Here is a 24,816-nt window from a genome sequence, read left to right as displayed (position 1 = left end):
AGGAGAGGTCTGTCATAAAATGTGAGACCTTTCCACCAATATTAAAAGCAGCCAACCTGAGGAAGACCCATCAGTAAAAACTAACATAGCCCCAGGAATCGGGTCTGACTTTGTTCTCTTAGGGAAAACCACAGGCGTCTTATGCAAAAACTGAACCAATTTATCAGCAGGGTAATGATTATCAATCACACCTTGAAAGGAGATGCAATTAACTGCCCAAACATCATTATTTTTAAGTAACCACTGAACTTGAGAGGCATCATAGGTTAGAACAATAACATCTGGATCTCTGCCAAAGGCTTAAGAGCAGCTTCTCTGTCTAGGCACAGAACATTAGCAACTAACTGAGGATATGTGGGTAGCACTTTGGAGGGAGAAGCTGACATGTGGACCCAAAACAGAGGTTTAAGCTGCCACAGCAGACCTGTGGGTGAAAAGGGAGTAGGGAAGACAAGGAACTGAAGTGGAAGCTCTGGGGAAAAATACCCAATATTTTGCTCACTGATGGCTTGTTCAACTTTAGGTAGTGACATTCGTGCCTCTTGAGTTAACATGCGTGGAGAGGATGGATCTGAGTCTCCTCGCAGAATGTCAAACAAAGGTTTTAACTCTCCTGTTGTAAGTTTCAGATAAGGACGAAGCCAATTAATATCTCTTAACAGACGTTGAAAATCATTAAGAGTCTGTAAGGAATCTTGTCTCACCTGGACCTTTTGAGAGAGAATTCTGTTAGGAAATAATTCAAAACCCAAAAGCAAGTGAGGAGGGTGGATCTGAATTTTCTCTGGAGAAACTTGGAGTGCTTGATTTTGAAGGGCATTAACAAGCTTTTGACTAGCAATATATAATTGGTCTTGATCAGGTCCAGCAATCAAAATGTCATCCATGTAATGGACCACATACAGATTATGACATTCTGAATGGATCAATAACTTGTGCCACATATCTCTGACAAAGGGTAAGACTATTTGCCATGCCTTGAGGAAGAGCCCTCCATTGGAAGCGAGGAGAAGGCCCTATACAATTAACCACTGGAAGGGTAAATGCAAAGCGTTTATAATCTTCAGGATGGAGAGGAATGGAAAAGAAACAATCCTTTAAATCAATCACTAGTTTAGCATATCCCCTGGGAATAGCCACTGGAGAGGGAATCCCAGGTTGTAGGGCCCCCATGGGGTCCATAGTCTTATTAACTGCTCTAAGGTCTTGTAATAATCTCTATTTACTATTTCTCTTTCTAATAACAAAGATAGGAGTGTTCCATGGTGAAGTGGAGGATTCATTGTGTCCAGCTGCCAATTGTTCCTGCACTAATTCTATGGCTGCTGACAATTTTTCTGCAGGAAGGGACCACTGGTCAAGCCAGACAGGGGTATCATCTTTCCAAGTAATCTTATCTGCCTGACGTGCAGGGAGAGCAATGGTCCTTATGAAAAATGGGAGTTGTAACCTAAACCTGCACGATCTATCTTGGGGGTGGCCTCTATTGGGGTAGGCCTCCCTTGGCTATATTTACCCAGTCCCTGTCCAGGGAGATAACCCTGGGCGAGCATTTGTTGAGTAATGACTTCATTAGGACTGCACATAATGACCCTCATTTGAGAAAGAATGTCTCTTCCCATAAATTAACGGGCAGACCAGGGACAACATAAGGCTGAATAGAACCAGAGTTTCCTTCATCATCTTCCCAGGTCAACAACTGTGAACTCTGGAGAGTATTTTTTGATTGTCCAATTCCCTGTAAATGAGTTAAAGAGGCCTTTAACGGCCAAGCAGCAGGCCAGGCACTTTGTGAAATCTGCACTTGAGTCTAAAAGGCCCTCAAAACGCTTGCCATTTATCTTAAGGCAGAGTGTTGGGCAGTCTTTGGTAATTGCTTGTACCCAATAAAGGTCTGATGACCCTGGCTGTGAAGAGCCGCGACATTTGCCCATTGCTGGATAAAAAGTATCTAAAGGTAGAGGCAAGGCTTCTGCAAAACATTGCCCTTTGCATATAGATATTGGCCTTTGAGAGGCACTAACTTAAATTTTAATTTCTCCAGTGTAGCCATTATCTACTAATGAGGGATGGACAGTAAGTCCTTTCAAAGTGGCAGAAGCACGCCCTAATATTAAAAAATAAGTATTGGGTGGAGGAGGCCCATAGACCCCCGTGGGGAGGATGTAAACGCCATTCTCTGGTGTTAAAATTGCGCTGGCGGAGGAATACAAGTCCAGGCCTGCGCTGCCTGTGGTGGCTCTGGAGAGACCAGAGGCTGATTTGTCTGCCGGCTGTATCCCGTGGCCGGGAGAAATGAGATGGTTTTGGGGACTCGGGGCTGTTCCCCATACTCGTTTCCCTGAATAGGAGGCAAGGGATTTCCAGACACATCTGTCTGAGCTTGCAAGTGTTTGCCCAATGGTTGCCTCTTTTACAGTGTGAGCAAAGAAAATTGGGCCGTGTAGGCCGAAAAGAATGGTTAGTAGGTTGTGCTGAAGCACCGTTAAAGGAGGGTGCAGCGGGACACTGTCATACAAAGTGTCCAGGCTGGCCACACTTAAAGCAACTTTTCTGGGGACCGGCTTGCTGAAGAGCCGCGCCTGTTGCCATAACAGGCCTAAGAGCTGTATCCATTGCAAGATTAACTGTTTGGGACATCTTGTGAGTAAACATATCAACATCACGACAAAGATGAATCATCTCATTAAGGTCCTTGTCTCTGATCTTACCAGGCAAGACTGCCTTACAAGCCGAATTAGCATTCTCAAAAGCCAATTGTTTTACGAGTTTATTGTCTGCATCCTCATGACTTAAGGTCCTCTCTGCAGCCTCAAGCAAACGACTTACAAATTCACTATAGTCCTCTTGTGCTCCTTGAATAATTTTAGTTAAAGGGGTAATAACGGAACCTTTCATAGGAATGGCACGCCAAGCTCCCAAAGCTGCATTAGCAGTTTGAGCCAACAGACTCGCTGGAAAATGTTTTTTGTCTGGCCTCTGCCGCATATTTTCCTTGACCAGAAAGCTTTTCAAAGGTCCAGCCAGCAAATGGCGCTCGAGGGTTCCTTTGATTAGTGATGAGAAATGCAGAGCAGAAGCACATTGCCTGAAGAAACTGCAAGTTGTAAGGGGTCTCATAAGCTGTGGTAGATGGTAGTGTAGCAGTAGATCTTCCAATCTAGGCACACAGCATGTAATCATATTAATTGTGTTGTGTTTTCATTGTCGGGGCATATTTGGGTTGGGGAGATTTACCGCAACGTTATATGGCTTTTATTATGTTTAGTTATATGCCTTGAATTTCTGATCTCTCCATGACATTTAACATAAAGGGGTGCTGTGTTTTGTCATTGGCTTTTTTGGCACTTAATGATATGATCATGTGATTTTTGTTTTTCAGTTTGTTTATATAGTGGAATATGTTGATGGATTTTCATATATTGAACCATCACTGTATTCCTGGGATGAAGCCTACTAGATCATTGTGAACGATGGTTTTGATGTGGTCTTGGACCTTATTGAGTATTCTGGTTGGTTGTTTGGTGGGTCGTTTTTTCGAGACAGGGTTTCTCTGTATAGCCCTGGCTGTCCTGGGACTCACTCTGTAGACCAGACTGGCCTCAAACTCAGAAATCCAGCTGCCTCTGCCTCCCACGTGCTGGGATTAAAAGAGTGAGGCAACTAGGGTGAAGATCTTATGCCTACATCCACAGTGGCACACCTAATCCAACCAGGTCACACCAATTCCAACAAGGCCACACCTCCAAAAGGTGCCACTCCCTAGTCCAAGAATATACAAACCATCACACTCAGCAACTCTCCAGTCGGAGGCTGGTCTTTGGCAAGCTGTCCTGTATTGGAGCTCAAATCTTCTTTGTCAAAAGGGGATTATGCAGCTCCACTTCTCTGGTTTTGCCATCAACAGCACACACAAAAATTGACACATAGTCGCAGACCAAATTATCCCTTTGGTCATCCCAATATCCTGGGATCACTAAAGTGTTAGAGCTCCATTGGACTTGAAAATTTCTTTAAGGGCTTCCCAGTCATTTAAGATTCCTCTGTTGAGAATTCTGTGTTTAGCTTTGTACTCCATTTGTAATTGGATTATTTGTGTTGTTGGTGTCTAACTTCTTGAATTTTTGGTAAATTTTGGCTATTAGCTCTCTGTCAGATGTAGGGTTGGTAAAGTCCCTTTCTCAGGCTGTAGGGCGCCATTTTGTTACATTGACAGTTTCCTTTCCTTCCTGAAGCTTTGCAGTTTCATGATGCCTTATTCATTGATTGTTGATCTTAGAGCCTGAACCATTGGTATTCTGTTCAGGAAACTGTCTCCTGTACCAATGAGTTCAAGGGTATTTCCCACTTTATATTCTATGAAATTTAATGTATATCTATTTTTGTGTTGAGGTCCTTGATCCACTTGGACTTGAGTTTTGTGCATAGTTATTAAAATGGATCTATTTTCATTCTTCTATCTGTAGATATCCAGTGATACCAGCACCATTCTTTGAAGACACATTATTTTTTCCACTATAAAGTTTTGGTTTCTTTGTAAAAATCCAGTGTCCATGAGTGTGAGGGTTTATTTCTGGGATTGCTATTTGATTCGCTTGATCAAAGTGTGTCCTTCTGTACAAATACAATGCAGTTGTTTTTTGGTTTTGTTTTGTTTTGTTTTTTTATTTTTTAAATCACTATTGCTATGTAGTACAGCTTGAGGTCAGGCATGGTGTTCTCGGGTTTTGAGGCCTCCTATGCTCCACCTTGCTGGCTGCAGAAGACAATTTTCTTTTTTCTTTTTAAATTTTTTTAAAGATTTATTTATTATTATAAATAGGTACACTATAGCTGTCTTCATACACACCAGAAGAGGGTGTCTGATCTCATTACAAGTAGTTATGAGCCACCATGTGGTTGCTGGGATTTGAACTCAGTACGTTTGGAAGAGCAGTCAATGCTCTTAACCACTGAGGAATCTCACCAGCCCATATATAAACTTTCTTTTTTTAAAAGTTTTTTTTTTAGGATTTATTTATTATTATAACTAAGTACACTGTATCTATCTTCAGACAGAACCAGAAGAGGGTGTCAGATCCCATTACAGATGCTTGCGAGCCACCTTATGGTTGCTGGGATGTGAACTCAGAAACTTCAGTAGAACTGTCAGTGCTCTTACCCACTGAGCACAACTTCTACCCAGATCAACAGCAAATGACTTCTTCCTATAGAAGAGACTCTTGGTATGAATGATGCTCCTAAGGCACAGGATTGAATATATAGTGCTATCTATTACAGAGTCAGTATGTATTATACATTATAGTGGACTTAATGGATCAAGGTAATCCGGGGTTCTCAATGAAACCCAAATAAAGGAAATTATACTTGTTAAGGACCTCCTGATACCTTATCTTTCTTTTCCTGATAAAACTATTTTGTTTAATTCTATATTGTTCCCTATAGTGTTTTGCTTTCCTCCTGTTAGAAGTTAAAAGTCAATCTTATTTGATTTGTTCTTTCTCAATAATATTCTGATTTACACATCATAGTTTGTTTCCATTGTTTCATTGTGTGTTCTGTGAACTAGTTAATAGTTAACTAAATTTTACAATGCAATAATTTCTGATTTTTTAAAATTATTCACTATATACCTCAGCCTTGAGTTTGAGTATAAACAGCCTCCACAGCTTGTAATCAGGAATGCTTCTCTCTTCTTGTTCAATGGAGACTGCAAGTTTGGCCTGGTTATGAAATAAAATTTGACATTATACTTCAATGGTTGCTCCTGGTTTTGCACACCAGAGCAATATTCACTCAAAAATGCAGTTCCATTTCAGATGGGTTGTACTAAAGAAGTATCTATGCACTTTCTCTAGCTCCTCCACTGGAGGCCCTGTGTTCCATCCAGTAGATGACTGTGAGCATTCACTTCTGTATTTGCCAGGCAGTGGCATAGCCTCACAAGGGACAGCTATATCAGGGTCATGTTAGCAAAATCTTGCTGGCATATGCAATAGAGTCTGCATTTGGTGGCTGATTATGGTATGGATCCCTGAGTGGGGCAGTCTCTGGATGGTCCATCCTTTGTTCTCAGCTCCAAGCTTTGTCTCTGTAAGTCCTTCCATGGGTATTTTTTTCCCTATTCTAAGGAGGAATGAAGTAACCACGCATTGGTCTTCCTTTTTCTTGATTTTCTTGTGTTTTGCAAATTGTATCTTGAATATTTTAAGTTTATGGGCTAAGGAGCTGAAAGGTCTGCAACCAAATAGGTGGAACAACAATATGAGCTAACCAGTACCCCAAGAGCTTGTGTCTCTAGCTACATATGTAGCAGAAGATGGCCTAGTCGGCCATCATTTGAAAGAGAGGCCCCTTGGTCTTGCAACTTTATATGCCCCAGTACAGGGGAACGCCAGGGCCAACAAGTGGGAGTGGGTGGGTAGGGGGGAAGGGCAGGGAGAGGGTATAGGGAACCTTCAGGATAGCATTTGAAATTTAAATGAAGAAAATATCTAATAAAAATAAATTAAACAGCATAGAGATATTCAAGTGAAAAAAAAAAAAAAGGAGTATCTATGTAGACCAGCATGGTCTCAAATTCATGGATATGAATTTGCCCCAAAGTCCTGGAATTCCTAGCCTGTGCTCCATGCTTGGCAGTGTTCATTTTTGACAATGGTCATTAGGCACTGATGGCAAACACATGAAAGGACCTGAGAGGATTCTGTTCCTGCAGCTCTTCAGTGTTCCTTTTTATCCATGTTGTCTATGTTTGTTCTTCTTGTCCATAGTGTGTGTGTGTGTGGGGGGGGGGGGGAGGTGGGGGAAGGGGCAGAGGGAGTGGGGACAGGAAGGGGAAGTAGGGAACATGAACAGGTTTTGAGGGAGGGGAAACAGGACTTAAGTCCTGAGGGCCACTAGATGGTGCTGTCTAACTGGTAGTCTGTATGTGGAAAAATGATTATAGATCCATACTTAACACATTGCACAAACCTTAAGTGCAAGTGGATCAATGACAGCAATATAAAACCAGATACAATGAATCAAATAGAAGAGAAAGTGAGAAAGAGCCTAATATTCATTGCTACAGCAGGAAATTTCTTAAAAATAATTCCAATGGCTCATGCTCTAAGATCTAGAACTGATAAATGGTACCATATGAAACTGGATAGCTTCTCCAAGGCAAGGATATAGTCAACAGGACAAAGCAGCAACCTACAGATTGAGAAAAAAATCTTCACCCACATCTAGTAGAAGGCTAATATCCAAAATATATAAAGAATTCAAGAAGCTAACCACCAAAAAAACTGAACAAACGAATCAAAATATGAGCTATAGAACTAAACAGAGAATTCACAACAGAGTGAGGTAACTCAGGTCCAAAAGGTATGTACTCAGTAATAAGTAGATATTAACCAAAATAGAGAATACACAAGCACAACACACAGGACTCATGAAGGGTCACAGCATAACGACCCAAGTGAGGTTGCCTCAAACCCACTAGGGTGGGAGAAGAAAGCGATAATGGGGGGAAGGGGAGGGGGGGGGAGGAAATGACCTGGTTGGGAGAGGGCACAGTGAGGGGAAGTAGGGAACATGATCAGGTATTGGGTTTGGGGAACAGGACTGAAGCCCTGAGGACCACCAGAAAGGATGGAAACAGCTAACCTCTGGAGGTAGGGGGACACTCTAGAATGTACTGGTGACATGGAAGTTGAAAGACTCTCGGGATTCAAAGGGAGGGATCTTGGATGAAGTGTTCTACAGTGGGGAGTGGGAACTTATAGATTGCACTTCCAGTGGGGGGACATGACATCAAGTGGAAGGATGGGGTTTCGATCCCACAGTCAAAAGCTCTGACCCAGAATTGTTCCTGTCTGTTGAAACTGCAGGGACAAAATGGAGAAGAGCATGAGAGAAAGGACATCTAGTGACAGGCCCAAGTTGGGATCCACCTCAAGGGGGTCCAGGGTCCTGACATTGTTAATGGTGCTGTGATGTGCTTGCAGACAGGAACCTAGCATGGTTGACCTCTGAGAAGCCTAACAAGCATCTGAAAGAATCAGATGCACATACTAGCACCCAGCCAATAGACAGAAGCCCGGGACCCCCATGGTTGAATTTGGGGAAAGCTGGAAAAATCTGAGGAGGAGGGTGGCCCCAGGGAAAGACCAGCAGTCTCAAGTGACCTGAAAGCTGAGATCTCTCAAGACACTGAGCCACCAAGCAGGCAGCATATAACCAGGCAGCTGTTATGAAGCCCTTGACATATAAAGCCGAGGACTGCATGGTTGGGGCCTTAGTGAGAGAAGATGCACCTTACCATGAAAAGCCTTTAGGCCCCAGAGAGTGGGGATGCCTGGTGGGGCTTGATGGTGGGGTGGGGACATCCTCTTGGAGATAGAGGTAGGGATAGGAGGTATGGTATAAGGAACGGTCATGGGGCAGATAGGGAGGAGGATGAAGTATGGACTGTAAAAAACAATTAATGAATAAAAGTAAATAAATTTTAAAATTAAACAAAAAGCATTGCTTTGGAAATGACTCCCAGGTTCTCCTTGCCTGCAAATGGAATGAAATCTGTCTTAGCTCTTCTGTCTTGCCTCTTGTGATGGTTATTCTTGGTCGTCAAATACATGGAATTAACTAAAATGGCGACATTTCAAGTACTGTGAAGAATTTTTGATAATTATATCTTTTTAAGTTGTAAACCCTCTTTTAAATCTGGATCATTTGAAGTGATAAGAGATATCTTTAATCTAGGCCACAGCTTCTAGTGGCAGACTACATTGTAAAGGTCATTGAAGGTGGTAGTTCTTTCTCCTTGTCTTCATGTTTTACCTCTGACTAGCAAACTCAGTTTTTGAAAACTGGCCTACTTCTTCCTCATTGTGATGTAGACTGAATACCAGCAGTGTCATCCAGCCACATGGACTGAACCACTACTATATTCTTCATCTGTCCATTTGCAGACAGCCATTGTTGGGCTGGTTGGACCACAGCTTACAAACCATGCCAATAAATCCACTTTCTACATATACAGAGAGATCCATTCTATCAGTTTTGTCCATTAGGATACCTTTATTAATATAGCTGTGGGTTTTTTCCTCTTCCCACTAAGGAAGATGTGCTGGCTAGCAATAGTGTTATGTAGAGTTTGTCTTCGGTTTCTTGCTTTTCTCCTGGGGCTGTGTAAATTCTGATGCCTACCAGGTGAAACATAGCTGCAGTTTACCTGACCCGACCATGACACCACAGAACAAAAATCTTAGTGTTTCCTAAAAATCTCCTGAATTGTTAATATTCTGGGCGCCCTTTTCCTATGGGCTGGATTGTTCATTTCACTGCAAGTTAAATAATGGGCCCTGCAAGCTATCTTCCTTGATTACAGGAGGGAGAAGGGGAAGTGCTGGAAGCCAGAAGCAAGACTTTCCCTCCCCCCTGCTGCTTGAGGAATTCTCAGTTTGCAGAAGCCTTTCCCTTCCCCCTGCTCCTTGCCCTTTCCCTGCTGATATAAACAAGCCTTTCCCTGCCAATGTAAAGAAGCTCAAGACTGCCTGGCCCCTTCCCCATCTGAGGGGACTGACTAATGGTCAAAATGTCCACAACTGCCATAGCAAGACTAGCTGTTCTCAAAAATTAGCCATAACAATAAAAACGGTCCCTGGGACCCTGGCCTCAGTTTGAATTCTAAGATAAACCGACCTTGCTGACAAAGTTTCTGACATCGCTAGCTGATCACCAAAAGTAATGAACATAACTGTTACTTTGGTAGCCAACAATCATAGTTGTGTAACCCTTCCCCACTAAAAAAAGAGAAAGAGAGAGAGAAAAAAAACCCACCAACAAAACTGTACTGTAAGCAATCTGGGTTGACTCTCCCTGAGAGGCTGAGCAATGCTATGTGAATCTGAATAAAAACCTCTTGCCATTGCAGAGATCTATTGTCAACCTGCGTCTCTGGGGGTCGCGTTCTCAACATTTGGGCCCCTGGGGTCCTAGCACAACCACTTTGCCTTATCCCATCAGTGCACTCTCACCCTACTTATCTGGAAAAAGGTCGGTCCTGGAACAGCAACATGGGCCCGGAATCACTAAGCTGTGTCCCTTCATCACACACTAACCTTAAGGGAGGTGCTTATGTCACTCCAGACTCGCTGGCCAATCAAGGCCTCAAGTCTGACCTGCCAGTCAGAATTGGAGGCGGGTGCTTCCGGGCGCCATGTTGCTGGTTCAATGCTGTAGCTGAGGAGGCTGGTGTGGTTTGTTTGTCCTGCTCTGTGTGCTACTGCTGGGTGCTGTGAGGGGAATTCAGGCGAGCTCTGACCTCGCGACATGGTGAGTATATGGCAGCTGCTTCCAATGGGAAGGGGCAGGCGATTGAACAACTGGAGCGAGTATGGTGAGGCCTCCCTGGGACTGGGTGCTAGCTGCGCACCTCAGCTACACAGGGCCACATGTGAGGTTGTTTGTGGTCTTGGCTGCTCTGAATAATTCTGCTCTGGGGCTTCATCTGTGCGAATATTTAAGCATGAGCTTGTGCGTTGAAACCTTCTTGGCAAGATGGCAAACACAGAAATGCCTAGTTTCTCCAGTATCTTCTACAATTTTGTTTGTTTGGTTGGTTGGTTTTTCAAGACAGTGTTTCTCTGTATTGCCCTGGCTCTCCTGGAAATCACTCAGTTTGGCTAGCCTCAAACTCAGAAATCCGCCTGCCTCTGCCTCCCAAGTGCTAGGATTAAAGGCGTGCGCCACCACTGCCTGGCTTTAAACACACACACACACACACACACAAAACTTTTTTTTTTAATCTCATACAATTTTTACACTTTCTTTTAAGATTGTGATGCAAGATATATTTGGAGTTAATATGAGAAAGTTGTAAACATCACCTCCTGTCCAATATTAAGCTGCCCAGCACTGTTTTAGACTCCTCCGAGTTTATCCCATCATGTAACAGTGTCTGCTGACTTTATACACCGCAGGAAGGAGTATAAAAGACGGTATTCTTCTTAAGAAGCTGACCTGGCATAAGGTATTGCTTGTGCGGGACCTTCCCATCCCACCTTTTGTACTCTGTACCTTCTGCCTCTCTTCTCCTTTTCAGCCTTTGGGATCTTCCACTTAGGACTGTGTCACTGTTTCAGGTCTCTGATGTACTTAAGAAGTACTTCTGGGGTATCTTTGCTGTGCAAACCTCCCCTCTGCCTAAGTGGCTAGACTTGCAGTCCTCTGTCCCTGTCTCAATTGTTCAAAGTGTAACCTGGAGGCTGAATGCAAAAGAGACTAAGGATAATGGCAGCTGTGGAATGCAAGGTCTGTTCTAGGCTGGCTCCTCTTTGAGCATTAACCAGTGCTTGACACATGCTAGTGTTTGGTGGTTTTTTCTGGTTTTTGGTTTTTTTTTTCTTTGTTTGTTTTTATTTTTGTTTTTTGAGACAGGGTTTCTCTGTGTAGACATGGGTGTACTAAAACTCACTCTGTACACCAGGCTGGCCTCGAACTCAGAAATCCATCTGCCTCTGCCTCCGAAGTGCTGGGATTAAAGGTGTGTGTCACCACGCAGGGCGACTCATGCTATTGTTAAAGAGATATTTCTTTCTTTCTTTTTTAAAAAAACATTTATTTATTTTTTTATATGTAAGTACACTGTAGCTGTCTGCAGACACTCCAGAAGAGGGCGTCAGATCTCATTATTCATGGTTGTGAACCACCATGTGGTTGTTGGATTTGAACTCAGAACCTCCGGAAGAGCAGTAAGTGCTCTTACCCACTGAGCCATCTCTCCAGTCCAAAGAGCTATTTCTTAATTAATGTTCTCATTGTGTGTAGTGATTTCTCCCTGGGAAGGCATATGGACTCTAGAACTGCTGCATCTTCAGCCTTTTAGGAAAAGGATTCTGTGACGTGCTTTATTGACTCAGGTGGCCTTGATCCCAGTCTGTTGCTCCCCAGGCAATCAATGCCTTTGCTGTCCTCTTCCTCAAACTTTTTTTTTCTTTTTCTTTTCTTTTCTTTTCTTTTCTTTTCTTTTTTTTTTTTTTTTTTTTTTTTTTTTTTTTGATTTTTGAGACAGGGTTTCTCTGTATAACCCTGCCTGTCCTGGAACTCACTTTGTACACCAGGCTGGCCTTGAACTCAGAAATCTGCCTGCCTCTGCCTCCCGAGTTCTGGGACTAAAGGTGTGTGCAACCACGCCCGGCTTTTCATCAAACTTTTTAAATCCCTACCTTAAAGGGCCTTACCACAATAGAGTTTTGAAGTGAACATTTTGCTTCCAGTTCCTTGCTATTATAAATAAAGTTGATATGAACATAGTGGAACATGTTTCCTTGCGAAATGTGGAACATCTTCTGGGTATATACCCAGGAGTGGTATAACTGGGTCTTGAGATATAACTAGACTCAGTTTTCTGACAAACCACCAGCTTGAGTCCCAGAGTGGTTGTACACGTTTACAACCCTACAAGAGATGGAGGCGTGTTTGCCTTTCTCAGTGTCCTTGCCAGCATGTGCTGTTCCTTGAGTTTTCAATTTTAGACATTCTGATGCATGTAAAGTGGAATCTCAGGGTTGTTTTTCTTTGCATTTACCTGATTAGCAACAATGTTGAACATTTATTGAATTGATACTAGGTCATTGGAACTTCCTCTGTTGAGAATTCTGATTAGCTCTGTATCCCATTTTTAATCAGGTTGTTTTTTTTGGCATCTAACTTCTTGAGTTCTTTATAACTTTTGAATATAAGCCCTCTATTGGCTATAGGGTTGGTGAACATCTTTTCTCAGTTTGTAGGCTACTGTTTTGTCCTATTGACAGTGTCCTTCCCTTACAGAAGCTTTTCATTTTCAAGAAATGTATTAACTGTTGTTCTTAGAGCCTGAGCCATTGATGTTATATTCAGGAAATTCTGTGTCCTGTACCATTGTGTTCAAGGGTATTTCCTACTTTGTCTGCTGTTAGATTCAGTGTAGCTGGTTTTATGTTGAGGTCCTTGATCCATCCTGTGCAGGGTGATTCTTCTATACACACTGCCAGTTAGACCAGAACATTTGTTCACCGTGCTTTCTTTTTCTATTCTATGGTTTTGGCTTCTTTGCCTAAGAAGTGTCCATAGGTGTATGAGTTCATTTCTGGGTATTCTATTCCACTGATCTGTCTGTCTGTACTGATACCATTTGGTTTTTATCACTATTGCTATGTAGTACAGCTTGAGATCAGGAATTGTGATGTCTCCAAAAGTTCTTTTATAGTTCAGAATTGTTTTGGCTATCCTGGGAGTGTTTGTTCTTCCAAATGAGGGAGAGAATTCCACTTTCTATTTTTTTAAAATTTATTTATTATATATAAGTAGACTCTAGTTGTCTTCAGGCATACCAGAAAACGGATTCAGATCTCACCACAGATGTTTGTAAGCCATTATGTGGTTCATGGGATTTGAACTCAGGACCTCTGGAAGAACAGTCAGCGATCTTAAATGCTGAGCCATCTCTCAAGCCTGAGAATTGCAACTTCAATGTGTGTAGAAAATTGTGTTTGAAATTTGAGGGGAATTGCATTGAATTTGTAGATTGCTTTTGGTACCATGGCCATACTGACTATGTTTTTTGGTTGTCTGTTTTTCAAAACTGGTTTTTCTGAGTGATGAGCTTGTGTTCTTAGAATTTGTTCCATCTACCAGGCTGGCCTTGAACTCAGAGAGTTCTGCCTGCCTCTGCCTCCGCCTCCTCTGCCTCTGACTCTGCCTCGTGTACAAAGTGAGTTCCTAGAGAGCTAGTGCTATAAAAAGAAACCATGTCTAAAAAATCCAAAACCAAAAACAAACAAACAAACAAACAAACAAAAACCAACCCCCCCAAAAAAGAAAGAAAGAAAAAAGAAAAAAAAAAGGAGAAGAATTATTATTATTTCATTCCTTCCTTAAAGTACTTTATTATTACTTTCTCATTAGAATAATGCTTTCTAAATCTTTGCCTTCCTTCATGCTTGGAATTAACAGTTGCATTGTACCATTGTATACCTCATCCTGCCTCTGTGGTCTTGAAGGCATTCCTGCAACTCTTTCAGGCTTGACCCTTACTAATCAGTGAGATGGAAAAGAGACCAGTGTGTGAGTGTCCTCTGACTTCCATCCCTTTTATTGGGCATTTAAAATGAAATGGGACTTGAGAGAGAATTGACTTCACTGACCAACTCTGATGCTGCTGTATTCACAGCAGAGAGAGGGATGGGGGGGACAAGGACGGGAGCTTTCATGTTTCACAATATTTGGTTATCATTAGCAGTGAGTAGTCAGGTCATCAAAATTTGATAATCATTAAAAGTCCTGACTGGCAAATTTGTCAGTTTCATAAACCTGGGCAATCAAAACTCTGGGTAAAGAACTGAACTCATTTTTAGAAACCAAATTTCTGTAGTTTCACCAAGTTAACCAATACAGAAGATATGGACAGACTGGTGTGGTACTTCCTAATAGGAATGTTATTACTCCTGTCTGAAAATGCAGAATCACAGAGAAAATATACGAGTAATACCTGGTGTGCTCTACTACTTATGTCTACGCCCTAGAGAATATTGACCCACAAAGCCGGATCTCAACTTTAAAATGATTTTTCAGATTTTACTTAAATCTTTTCCACCTTCTCATTCCTCCCTACCATTAAGCTTCAAACCCTGGGACAAATGACCTATTTAACAAGTCAAAGAGGACCTGGCCTTGAGTTTCTCCTAGCATCCCTCAGAGTCTACCTGTTAGAGGTTAGGGCTGTCATACCACAACCCCCAACGTAGTGATTGAACTGCCCTTCTCTGTGCAGGTCTTCTTGATGTAGTTGGGCCATTTTGGTGACCTGGCCCTTTTCTCTACCATTTCACTCCTTTCCTTTTGGTCTGTTCCTCTTCTCCTCCCTCTGTTACATGACTCATGTTCATGACTACTCTGACCTCTCCAAGATTTCCATGCCTTTGCCTATGTCCTCCTTTTTTCCCTAATAAACTTACCATACCATTATACCTTGGAGCAGCCACATGTTTTTGTTTGTTTGTTTGGTTGGTTGGTTGTTTCTTTGTTTTCATTTTTTTTCCTTTTACCTCCATGTACCACACCTTGTTTTCACATTCATGGCCAGTTTTTGCTTTACTCGTTGTTACTGTTTGAATGTGACTGAAGTTTGGGTGCAGGACTTACTTTCTATGAAGTAGAGATGAGTGCACTGTACACTGATTGTGTTGTGTAATGTTCACAAAGAGGACCCTGTGCCTTGGAAGGAGAACAGGAAGTGCTCTGGTGACTCCAAAGTTTGACTAAAATACATTTTCCCAGTCTAGGGCTCTCTCTGGCCAGAGGGTAGAAGGACAGAGCTAGAAAGGCCTCATTGTCTGAGCCTTTTGATCTTTGATCCCTTAATGGAGGAGCTGCTCCTATCCTGAGGACTGGTTTGGTTTTTTTAGCCAATGAAGGACTCTGGGTAAACCAAGAAATTAGTAGTACCAGTGGGTGGGGGCTTACAGGTTCATTCCAGGATTCTTCTCTAAAATAGCTGTAGGGAGCTATGAGGGAGTCCAGAAGCCATGCCATGTTCAGGCTGGGAGCCACTGTCACCAGACCAGGAAGAGCAGGTCCAATTCGCTAAGGAGTGACATGTACTGTGAGCTAGATTGTGGTTTTGTTAGTACATATGGTAACCTGAGCAAAGGATCTTGGCCCTTGAGCCTCACTGAGTATGAATTCCCTAGGAAGGAGTAGCCCTGGCAATGGAAGGGTGTGGTGCTTATAATATCTCCGTCCATGGTACACGCAGAGGCATTGGTTTTGGGATGCAGTGGGAAGGCTAGTGGAAACCTGAAGGTCTAGTTCCTAGAAGTTTTGTCCATTGCATTCCACATTCTGTTTTGTGTGATAACTTTCCCCAATAGTTAAGAAATTGGTAGAGAGAAGGTGATAGATGTCATCCTTCAGTAATATTTGATTACAATCCTTTTAACTTTTCATGACCACCAACTGCAAAGATGTGATTCAAGGAAATTCAACTATTGGGTGTAATAGGAGTTTTGAAGATGCAGAGGTTTTCCAGATGTGCGTGGTATTATGAAGGTGGACATGTCAAATTTCACATCTTGTGACAAAATCCATGTGTCAGGAAGTAGACATTAAATTACTGTTCAACATGACCTTGTGTACAAATCAGTAGGACTGGGACTTCCTGAAACCTACTTTGGGCCCAAGGGTCTACAAAAACAAACAGAGCTTACCTTTCTGATCACCTTCATTTCCAAAGAGCATGGAGCCTCTCAGTGTGGAAGACAGAGCAGCAGTAAGTGGAGAGGCAGAAATATGACAGTATAGATGCCTCTATGAGTTATTTTGTGGGAATTATAAACCCCATGCACAGAGGTTAAGAGCACCGACTACTCTTCTGAAGGACCTGAGTTCAAATCCCAGCAACCACATGGTGGCTCACAACCATCCCTAAGGAGATCTAACTCCCTCTTCTGGAGTGTCTAAAGACAGCTGCAGTGTACTTACATATAATAAATGAATAAATCTTATAAAAAATAAAAAATGTCTAATCTACAACTAGAGGGGAATAATAGCAACTGCTGGGAAAAAGTAAAAACAAAGGCTGCGGTTCATGGAGAAAAACAGTACTAGGGAGTTTGCACGGTAGTCAAGTGCTGACACAGACAGGAGTTTTAAGGATGGCATCACCATTAAAGAGCAAGTCTTTGCTCTCCATTGAAAGCCAAAGATGGTTCCCAAATGTATCCTGCTAAGACTTGGAGTAATCTAAAGAGTAGACAAAGTGACTCAGAGTTCCAGGAAGCATCTATGCAAAAAGTGTTGGAATTGTGGACCAAGCACTGCAGGGTCCATCATAACAACTTGGAAGCCAAACTTGGCACAATCACTTATCTTGTACTGGTTCTGGAATTAGGAAAGATGAAAAAGATAATGTCATGAATTCTTAGTGCGTGGTTTTAGTTGCTCACTTATTCCAGCCTTCTATGTTTGAGAGAATAAGAGCTGCACTGAGGAGACTGTAAGACTTCCCTGCATGAAACTGTGAGGTTGAAGCCTGAGTTGCATTTTGAGACCACAAGATGCTGACCCATCTGAGTGATGAGACATCTGCATGGACCGCTGTGTGTAGGGAGTAGAAGTAACCAAAGAGGAAGATTTATGAGAAGTTGAAGGAACAGGGCCATCTAAGTCCTTTGAACCTGAAGCTGCATGAGTCTGAGACACAACTACAGGATTGGGTGTTTGTCCTTCTGGGGTTCTGTCTTGCTTTGGTTTAATCTTCTCTAACTTTATAATTCCTGTCTTTTGGAATGGGAATATGTATTCCATGCCACTGTATGCTGGAAAGGTACAAATTGTTTTCTGATTTTACAAGATGTATCTGTCAAGAGACTGCCTTGACTATGAACTGAGAGTTTGGACATTTGAATAGGGTACATGTTTTTGCAGAATATGGGAATCAGTAAAGTTAGACTATAAATATTTTCATCCTGCGATGACTGTGAACTTACAGTGACCAGAGTCAGAATGCAGTCAATTGAATGAAAAATCTTCCTATCTGTGATGATGTCTTTGCACATCATTTGTCCTTCATAACTATTTTCAGGGAGGTATTTGAAGCTTGTGTAAGAGGAAAGTTTCTAAATGAAATTCCTCCTTGACGATAGGATTGGAGTGTCTATAGACCCATTTCATGTTCTTTATGTCTACTGGCTTGTGGTGGAGAGTGATCAGTGAGCTTCTTTCTCATGCTGTCATCATATAGACTCTATTCCTAAATCAAATATGATAGTGGAGAAGCAATTCCCATTCAGTCCTAACTGATTTTGCTATGTTGTGATTTTATAGTTTTAATTTTGTTGTTTTTCTTTTTGAAGACTGGGTTTCTCTGTGAAATCCTGGATGTCCTAGAATTGTTATTTAGACTAGAATGGACTTACATTTAGAGATCTACCTATGTGACTCTTCTCGGCTGAGATTAAATATGGGTCAAGATGCCTGGCTTTTTGTTTCAGGGACGGGAATGGATTTTTTTTTTTTTTTTTTTTTGCACATGACAAGCATGTATTGTTGTTTTGTGCTTCAGTTACATCTTGAATAATAAAATTTGCCAGAGAGTATTATTCTAATTCCCAGGATGGCACTTAATTGTGACATTAATACTGCCTGATCCTTCTAATTCATTTGATTTCAAGAGTGAGACATTCTTCCTACATGTTGTCTTTGTTTTGAAATGACTGAATGACAATGAATACATATGCACCTCTGTGTGCTTGGTCCTCACTATAGTCAAAATATGGCCTCAGAACTCCTGAACTCAGAGTCAGAAATAGTTCTGAGCTTCCATGATAATTCCTGCAATTGAGTACTATATCTAAGATCAGCAAGACATATTAAGACCGTGCCATCTCTCCTACACTATGTTGTTTATTTATGAAAAGCAATTTACTTTGCTAATGTTTCCATTTGTTCATTATAACTTTATTTATTTATTTATTTATTTATTTATTTACTATATGTAACTACTCTGTCGCTGTCTTTAGAAACACCAAAAGAGGGCATCACCTCTCTTTAAGGATGATTGTGAGCCAAAATGTGGTTGCTATGATTTGAACTCAGGACCTTTGGAAGAGCAATCAGTGATCTTAACCACTCAGCCATCTTTCCAGCCCTTTAAGTTACATCTTATTTATGTTACAGTTTAAACTGCGGAATTTCAAGAGCTTGGAATATGAAAATAGAAGAATTACAGTGACTATTTAATTCTTTGTAGGAAGTTCACTGAAAACCTCTGAGGTTCTTTCTATCTTTTTTCTTTGGGTTTTTATTTTGTTGTTTTTATTGTTGGGTGCTTTTATTTTGTTGGTTTTTGTTTTTGTTGTTGTTGTTTGATAGATTTTCTTTGAGACAGGGTTTCTCTGTATAGCCCTGGCATTCCTAGAACTCACTTTGTAGACCAGGCTGACCTCGACCTCAGAAATCAGCCTACCTCTGCCTCCCAAGTGCTGGGATTAAAAGCACGAGCCACCATGCCTGGCTTGTTTGATATATTTTTGCAGCAGAGACAGGGTCATAATGAGTAGTGCTGCCTTTCTGGAACTTGTTTAATAGACCAGATTGGCATACAAGTCAATGAGATACACATGCCTCTATTTCGTGAACATTTCAATTAAGGGCATGAGCAAATACAACCAGCCTGCTAATAGTTTTTTGTTGTTGTTGTTGTTTATACTGATTTTTCAGTCTTCTTAATCATTTGCCCCCTCCCTCTGTATTTTAATCAGCATTTCTTTTGCTAGGCCATATGCTCTTCAAAGAGCACAGCATTCTAAAGTGAACCTCATAATTTGGTTTTCTTTTTTTTTTCTTTAAAAAAAAATCTTTATTAGTATACGTTAGTACAAGGTATCTGTCTTCAGACACACCAGAACAGGGCATCAGATTGCATTATGGATGGTTGTAATCCACCATGTGGTTGCTGGGATTTAAACTCAGGACCTTCAGAAGAGCAGTCGGTGCTCTTAACCACTGAGCCAGTTCTGCAGACCCATAATTTGGGTTTCATAATTTGGTTTGAAAATGATTTCATGATTACGGTAGGATTTCTCTGTCATGAGCTATGTGTGGGGATTATCAAGATCAAATGAACATATTGTCAGTGAAGTATTCATTGCAGAATTATCACTATCAACTTTGTGTTGTACATATGTATGGGATTATAGGATGCATTGACCTTTGATGATGTTCATGTCCACTTCACTCGGGAGGAGTGGTCCTTGCTGGACCCATCTCAGAAGAGACTTTACAAAGATGTCATGCTGGAGAACTACAGGAATCTCACTGCTATAGGTAACTTGAATTTTCCTTTCAATTTTAAAATAAGGTGGGGAAACAGCTGATTTCTTTGTTATTGATGCCCTTGTGTAATCTTGAATGAGAATAGGGAAGAATGAGGCAAATAAAGTAGGCATGGTTCTAAGGTTCACTGAAAATAGTGGCTTATGGACAAATTTTCAACAATAATTATTTTCTGGTCCTGTATTTTAGGCTACAATTGGAAAGACCATAACATTGAAGAACATTCTCAAAATGATAGAAGAAATGGAAGGTAATTTTTGTGAAACTTTATTCTAATGAGCTTCTGAAGAAAAATTAATGTGTTCTCTAAGTTTTAAGCAGAAGCACCAGTATTTTCTTTTACTGCTTTAGGTTAGTTTTTGAGCATTAGATTCTCACAATTCCAGGCAGCTGATAGGTTGTTGTAATGCATTCCTCTATCACAGTATTTCTTAACAGATATAACTGTTTGAATTGTATCACCATTAGAGCTACACTGTAGCACTGCCATTCCATGTACATTCACACCAATCAGATATTGAAAATTGTACACACACTGAATATTTGTATGTCCAAAATCTTCTACTGAGCAAATAGTTCACAGTTAAGCTGTTGTTACTCATATACTTGTCTTAAATCTGATAAGTTTAGTGAGAGGGGAAGTTCATGAGCGTTAAGGATTTTGTGCTGGAGAAACCTTACTCCCTACCATATGAGGAACAAAAAGTCAAAATGTGTGAATGTAAGGTGGAAACCCTTTATTTGTTTTTCTTTTAATAGGTATATCATATGTCATACTGGATACAGGCCATATGAGCAGAAGGATTTTGAAAGAAACAGAATATCAGTCTTTCCTAGAACCATTTATTAGGTCATAGACTGTTTCAGTAAATGTCCAACCAAAATAGGCCCCAGCAATGGAAATACAACTCAGTTAATATGAACACGTGCTGTTTTCTTAGACTGGGCAGACCTACTGCTACTCACTCTACCATCTTCTCCATCCATGAGACCCCTGTGAACTTGCAGTTTCTCTGGGCCATGTGCTTCTGCTCTGCTTTTCTTCCTCCTCCTCCTCTTTGTCCTCTCCCTCTTCCATTTTCTCCTGCTTCTCTCTCCCCCCACCTTCCACTCAACTTTCCCTTTAATCTGCCCAATCATCAGCTCTCTTTATTTTACAAATTAAGGGGGGAAGCAGGTTTACAGGAAATCACATGAGGGCTGACTCATTCCATGTTCACAGCCACTCACAGGAGAATGTAATTAACATCAAATATAATTAGCCAAGGTCTATCCACAACAATATATGATAGGCCCCACTTTGAGGAGACTTTCTGAATGTGATACTAGTTTATAGTCACTTAGATTTTCAGCTTCATTTGTAATACAATCATAAAATTATACTGAAGAAAATCCTATGAGCATTAAGAATATGGAATTTTTGATTGTCCTCCACTTTTCAAATATGATATGACTCACAGTGGAAGAAAATTTGTGAACACAATTATGGAGGTAAATCTGTGAATTCATGCAGTTTTCTTCAAGTATCTGAAAAACTTGATGTATCTAAAGTCTGGTGTAAATGTGAGCCATGGAATAAATGCCCCAAACCTCACAGGTATCTCCAATGATGAAAAACAACCCACAAGGAAGGGGAACACCAAGACTGTAAACAATGTGATAAAACAGTTTTTTTAGACTCATTTTATTATTTATTTTATGTATGTGAATTCATTGTCAATTTCTTCAGACACACCAGGAGAGGGCATGGAATTCCATTAGAGATGGTTGAGAGCCACCATATGGAAGCTGGGATTTAAACTGAGGACCTCTGGAAGAGAAGTCAATGCTCTTAACAGCTAAGCCATATCTCTAGTCCCGTGATAAAACACTAAGATCAGAATGTACTCTATAATTAGACCAAATGTAAAACTAACTTATACAGATAGAAAGGATTCCTCATTGTAATTAATGTAATAAAATTTTGCATGTCCCAATTATCATTGCAGGCATGAAAGAACTCCTGCTGGAGAGAAACCCTATGAATATGCACAATGGGATAAATCCTTCAAATGTCTCAGTCATCTTCAAAAGCTTGAAAGAAACCAAACTAGAGACAGACACTCTGAAGTCTTTCAACATAGTAAAGTGCTTGCGTGTCAAAGTACTCTCCAAATAAATAAAAGAACAGACACTGCACAGAAACCCTACAAATGTAATGAATGTGATAAATCCTATTTAAAGCTCAAGTATCTACGAGTACATGAAAGAACACATACTGGAGAGAAACCTTACCAATGCAATCAATGTGGTAAAGCCTTTTTACTTGCCAGCTATCTTAGAATTCATGAAAGAACACATACTGGAGAGAAACCTTACCAGTGTAATCAATGTGATAAAGCCTTTACACAAAGGAGTCACCTTCAAAGCCATAAAGTAGTACATACTGGAGTGAGATCCTACATATGTAATCAGTGTAATAAAGCCTATCCACACCAGAGTTATCTCCGAAAACATGAAAGAACACATACTGGAGAGAAACCTTATTTATGTAATCTGTGTGATAAAGCTTATTCACAACTGAATCTTCTCCGAATACATGAAAGAACACATACTGGAGAGAAACCTTATATATGTAACCAGTGTAATAAAACCTTTGCACAGCTCAAGTATCTTCGAGAACATGAAAGAACACATTCTGGAGAGAAACCTTACAAATGTGATCAATGTGGTAAAGCCTTTTTACATCCCAGCTGTCTTCGGGTACATGAAAGAACACATACTGGAGAGAAACCTTATATATGTAACCAGTGTAATAAAGCCTTTTCACAACAGAGTTGTCTCCGAATACACAAAAGAACACATACTGGAGAGAAGCCCTATAAATGTCATCAGTGTGATAAAGCCTATTCGCAACAGAGTTGTCTCCAAATGCATGAAAGAACACATACAGGTGAGAAACCCTATAAATGTAATCAATGTGGTAAAGCCTTTGCACAGGTCAAGTATCTTCAAGCACATGAAAGAACACATACTGGAGAGAAACCTTACAAATGTGATCAATGTGGTAAGGCCTTTACACAAAGCACTCATCTTAAAACCCATAAAGTAATGCATACTGGAGGGAGACTCTAAATATATAATCAGTTTGATGAAGACTATTCACAGTGGAGTCATCTTCCAAAACATGAAAGAACACATACTGGAGAGAAACCTTATGAATGTAATCAGTGTCGGAAGTCATTTATATGTCACAGTCATCATCAAGCTGATGAAAGAATTTATACTAGATAGAAACCCTACAAATGTAATGAATGTGATAAAGCTTTTTCACAGCCCAGGTATCTTTGAATACATGAAAGAACACATATAGGAGAGAAACCTTACAAATGTAATCAGTATGATAAAGCCTTTACACAAGGCAATAATCTCAAAGTGCATACAAGGATGCATACTGGAGAGAAACCCTATGAATGTAAGGGATTTGGTAAAGCCTTTCCACATTACAATATGCTCCAATAACATAAAAACGACCATACTGAAGAAACTCTATGAATGTAATCACTGGGTGAAGCATTTGAACGTCACAGTAGTCTCTAGAAACAAAAAAGGAACCATTTAGGAAAGATCCCCCCAATAAACTTCTTTAACATGGTAAGGTCTTTGCACATATCTATAGTCTTCATCCTCATAGAAGGATTCATACAGTAGAGAAACCATATGAATAAAAGAAATGTGGTAAAGCTTTTGCTCATCACAGTTATTTCTTATAGAAAAAAGGAGATATTAAAGAGAGATCCTACAAGTATGATAGAAGTGATGAAGCCATTTCACAACACAGTTATCTCTGACTATATTAAAGGAAAGATGATGACAAACACTATGAATGTAATAAATGGGGTAAGCCCATTATATAACATGGTCAACTTTGAATACAGAAAAAGACATACTAGGCAGGAACCCTACGAATATAAGCAATGTAGTAAACATGAAACCACTCATACTGGAGAGAAACAGTACTGAGGTATTAAATATGGTGTCGTCTTTGCTTGTTACAGTGGTCTGTAGATACACACACACCAATCATAATGCAGAAGAGCAACCGTCCAAACATCATTGACGTGATGAACCATTTTTATAAATTATCTTTGAATACATCAAAGAACACATACTGAAGAGAAAACCTATGAGTGTAAGTGATAGTGTAACACCTTTTCACATTAAGGTAAAAAAATATATGCTCTGGAAAAACCCTCCAAAAGCAGTCTGTGTGATGAAGCCGTTTTACATCACCGTCATCTACAAAAGCATGCAAAGAGTTATTCTGAAGAGAAACCTTATGAATGCATTTTAAATTTTAAAGCCTTTGGAAATTTCTGTAGCCTTTGTGATCATGAAAGTATTCATAGAGGAGTGAATCTCTGTGAATGCAAGCAATGTGGTAAACCCTTTGCTTATACATCACAGTTCTCACCAAATGCAGAAAACAACACATACTGGCTAGAAACCTTATGAATATATTTAATATTGTGAAGCCTTCACATTTCTGTAATCATCATCTGACTATTTATACTGGAATGAAGGCCTGTGAATGCGAGCAATGTGGCAAAATCTTTTATCTGCTTCCTTGCAAAACGTTTATTTAGGAGCCCTGAGTGGTTTGACACCTGACAACATGGAGGTGGTTGTCAGGGAACCCAAGACTGAAAGAGAAGTCACTCTAAGGCTGTGGAAATCAGGTATTTACAGAGAGCCCTGGAGTATGGATGAACTGTCAGGGAGGGAGCCTTAAGTGTGGAAGCCAGAGGATCAAAAGGCCAAATAGCGGTGCTTGTGGAGACCCAGAAGACAAGCAAGCTCCTGTTTTACTTTCTGTATCCACTCAGCTGTTTTGGCTCAGCCCCCTTCCAGGTCTTCCATTCTTTTTGGAAACTCTAAGTAGCTGTCAAAGTCAGAACCCCACGGTCCACCAGTTGT

The 24,816-nt window shown here is 40.7% G+C and overlaps 1 protein-coding gene and 1 pseudogene across 1 annotated transcript; both read left to right on the top strand.

Annotated features, from left to right (window-relative positions):
• The first annotated feature begins 10,211 nt into the window (after positions 1-10,211).
• Zfp977 (zinc finger protein 977) lies at positions 10,212-23,360 on the top strand. The gene is made up of 4 exons (NM_001362112.1): positions 10,212-10,320; positions 19,725-19,851; positions 20,050-20,110; positions 21,849-23,360. Exons 1-4 carry the CDS (start codon positions 10,318-10,320, stop codon positions 22,972-22,974), a joined length of 1,317 nt encoding a protein of 438 aa, NP_001349041.1. The 5' UTR covers positions 10,212-10,317; the 3' UTR covers positions 22,975-23,360.
• On the top strand, positions 23,026-24,355 carry Gm21028 (predicted gene, 21028; annotated as a pseudogene).

Source organism: Mus musculus, chromosome 7 (assembly GCF_000001635.26).
Source record: "Mus musculus strain C57BL/6J chromosome 7, GRCm38.p6 C57BL/6J".
NCBI classification, from domain to species: Eukaryota; Metazoa; Chordata; class Mammalia; order Rodentia; family Muridae; genus Mus; species Mus musculus.
This window is presented reverse-complemented; position numbering and strand designations above follow the sequence as displayed.

Coding starts and splice junctions, on each gene's coding strand:
- Zfp977 (NM_001362112.1), top strand. Junction 19,852..20,049: donor CAGGAATCTCACTGCTATAG/GTAACTTGAATT, acceptor CCTGTATTTTAG/GCTACAATTGGAAAGACCAT. Junction 20,111..21,848: donor AATGATAGAAGAAATGGAAG/GTAATTTTTGTG, acceptor TTATCATTGCAG/GCATGAAAGAACTCCTGCTG.